The sequence below is a fragment of the Lolium rigidum genome, chromosome 2, assembly GCF_022539505.1.
Source record: "Lolium rigidum isolate FL_2022 chromosome 2, APGP_CSIRO_Lrig_0.1, whole genome shotgun sequence".
NCBI classification, from domain to species: domain Eukaryota; kingdom Viridiplantae; phylum Streptophyta; class Magnoliopsida; order Poales; family Poaceae; genus Lolium; species Lolium rigidum.
The window spans coordinates 39,149,964-39,152,893 of NC_061509.1; the positions used below are offsets into that span (position 1 = coordinate 39,149,964).

Genomic DNA, 2,930 nt, shown 5'->3' on the forward strand with positions numbered 1-2,930 from the left:
GCAACATGTTTGGCCCTAGCTACTAGCAAATATTAATTCGTCGACACGTTACCTAAGGGTGAGATTGAGAAGAATTGATGTGATGTCTCTTTCACTAAATTGGAGTTTACCACAAGTACCAGTCACACACATACACATAAAGGGGTTCATGGAACACAATGGCATGGTGTTGGCTCATCAGTTCTTCTTCACATGCTCGTCTTCGGATCTTGGTGTGGCCTCTATCAGCCCACATAGTTCATTATTAGTAGCACTGATACCATGGCGAGCATCATGGCGAGCATCAGCATCGTCAGTCCTCACATCAATCTCATCCGGGAAGAACAAGCTTAACTTGGGTGGGGAAATGATGGAATGGCTTCTCATCAAGGATCTTAAACATGTTCTTCAAAGACCGAATGCTATCTCTTCACTATTCGGAAATGCAAGGTTGTCAGTAGATAGTGTTTCTATTTCCCTTTTTGCGTGGGCGTTTTGCTCCAATTCACTCAGGGACGGTGTGCAGTGTGCATTATATGTAACTTATGAACTCTGGAGCTACTCTAGACCACCTAGTTGGTAGTATGAAGAAAACCCTGTTACACGGTTCAGGCTGAACTTATTTGGCTCTTGAATTGATTAGTGCTCTCTCAGGGTCTTTTCTTTTGACTGATCCGTAATTTTATCTATGTGCCAAGATCTGGATGTTTGGAGGAGTGAAACAAGAGGTGTTAGTTGCATAAACTGTACTTTTCGGTTGGATGCCATTGGTCAATCTTGCTCGATATTCTGAATACCCACCCAGAAACACAATGTGTTGTACTTGCTAAAATTTGCACACAAGTTTCACATCTGAATTGTTAGTGCCCCAAATTCAAGCTACAGTCAGCACAAATTTTTTGGGGCGAATACCCCGTAACAACAAACTAACTACGCTAGAATTGCATCTCAAATCAAGATTCCAAATACTCGTCGCCCCTTTCGTGAATGATCTTGTCAAAAGATGGAGTAGTTCGAACGGTGTGTCTTGGAACATAGGTTACATATATGAAATAATTTAAGCTTAAGCACGTGAAATATGAACTCTGAAGCTGCTATTGCTCCAACAAGCACTCTCAAGAGCCATCTGGGAGAGATGGAGAACTAGATCATTGTCTTTGCACCGGTGATGTGATGCGATTCTGAACAAACATTACAAGAACCGAGTTTTGCATTCATAAAAAAGGTCATCACAGACTGCACTTGCAATTACAGAGAGGTGGCCTAGTTCCAGCCAGGTTTCACACATCAAACTGTCAGGGCTGGAATGAGTTTCTCCGCGCAACCACAAAATCGGTGGGCCAAAGCATCTCCACCAAACAAACAAGCCTGATAAACTACACCAGCATTCCTTCTCAAATCAAGATTCCAAATGGTCACCTGTCTTTACAGAAAGTTGCAGCTGCGAACTATTTCTTCACTCAAAAATCACATTGGGACAGAAAGTTGCAGTTAACTTCACATCTGAATCATTAGGGCTCCACGTGCAAACTACAGCTAGTACAAATTTTCTGGGGCGAATACCTCCAGAAAAATAAACTGACTAAACTAGCATTGCCTCTCAAATCAATATACCAAAGAGTCATCTTGCTCCTCCCGTGAATCATCTCATACATCCACACCTTTGCCCTCGGGTGAACATCTAGATTACACAGTATATGAGTGCCCTTTGTTCCACATGAACATTTGCAGGGCAGTATCGATGTCCAAGCTTTAGAACACAACATCAACCTTTGCCCTGTTTGAAGTAGTGCGAGATCCGCGCGGCCAGGATGTCGACCCACGTGTCTGGTACGCCAGGCAGGCACCAGTGCATGCAGTCCTGGCCCCAGACCGCCACCGCGTCCTTCTTCCCGAGCCAAATAGCGGGGTGGGCATCGGCGCGGAACTCGCTCATGTAGGTCAGGTTGAGCAGCTGGATGTCCGTGTTGACTAGCACTTCCTGGATCGCCGAGTTCACTAGCCTCGCTTCTCTGTTCACTCCGCCGAACCTTGGATCGAACCAAGAGTCGAGCTGCACAGAATATTAGGGAATCATGGTTGGGAATATTGATATCAAAATATCAGAACTACAAAAGCTTGGCCCTCTTTTTGGTACCTCGTGTTCTTCTAGGAGCCTATCTGACACGCAGCTGCCGTTGTGATCCCATTCGCCCCCATCAAAGTGCCTGGGTGACTGTGTGCGCCACAGCTTCAGAGTTTTACTTGGGACCTCCCTTTCAATGTACGAGGCCACACTTTTGAGGACTACTTTTAGTCCATTGAAGATGTCGAGTGGAGGCTCAATGGGTTTTCCCCCTTTGTAGAAAACAAGGGGAGTCTCTTTTGGAAATTTATCCGGACCCCACCTGAGAAAGAGAAATGCAGTCATGACTCACGATCAAACTACAAATATAGCTTCCACGGGATAAAAGAGATGTACAACAGCAGTACACATCACCATGTTAGTTAACTCAGGATATCATGATACAATGGCAAGTACACAGAGAAGTTCACAACAAATAACATGTGAAGACTGGAAGAGAAAAAAAGGCTTTTCTAGGTAATATGAATGACTCAGTTTCCAAGTAACCTCCAACATAGAGAATATGCAGTGTTAAGAGTTGGTATCAAACAAAACCTATGAAGTATGAACAATATCAGTACCCCTTGAACCAAAATAGAGAAAAAAGAGCTTCATCCTATATTCCTATGTTGCCAGTACGCAAAAGGGCTAACGATAGTAAGACATAGAGTAATAACGTCAACCTAGATAACATAAATACTCACCAGTGTCCGGTGTTGAAAATGAGCACGTCATAGAACTTGGTGATATTTACCCAATCATCAGCAGGAATGTCAACATCAACTCTGTAAGTTCCCTTGATTCCATCCTTCTGAATTTTGGAATTCTCTACAGGCTGCCACCTTTG

General features: G+C 43.8%; 1 protein-coding gene across 1 annotated transcript; it reads right to left on the minus strand.

Moving 5' to 3' along the window:
* Window positions 1–1,290: 1,290 nt before the first annotated feature.
* LOC124686283 (protein trichome birefringence-like 12) lies at window positions 1,291–2,930 on the minus strand (the record flags this gene model as incomplete). The annotated part of the gene is made up of 3 exons (XM_047220258.1): window positions 1,291–2,032; window positions 2,117–2,366; window positions 2,788–2,930. Coding segments are annotated over 3 exons (681 nt in total), but the record flags the coding sequence as incomplete, so codon positions are not given.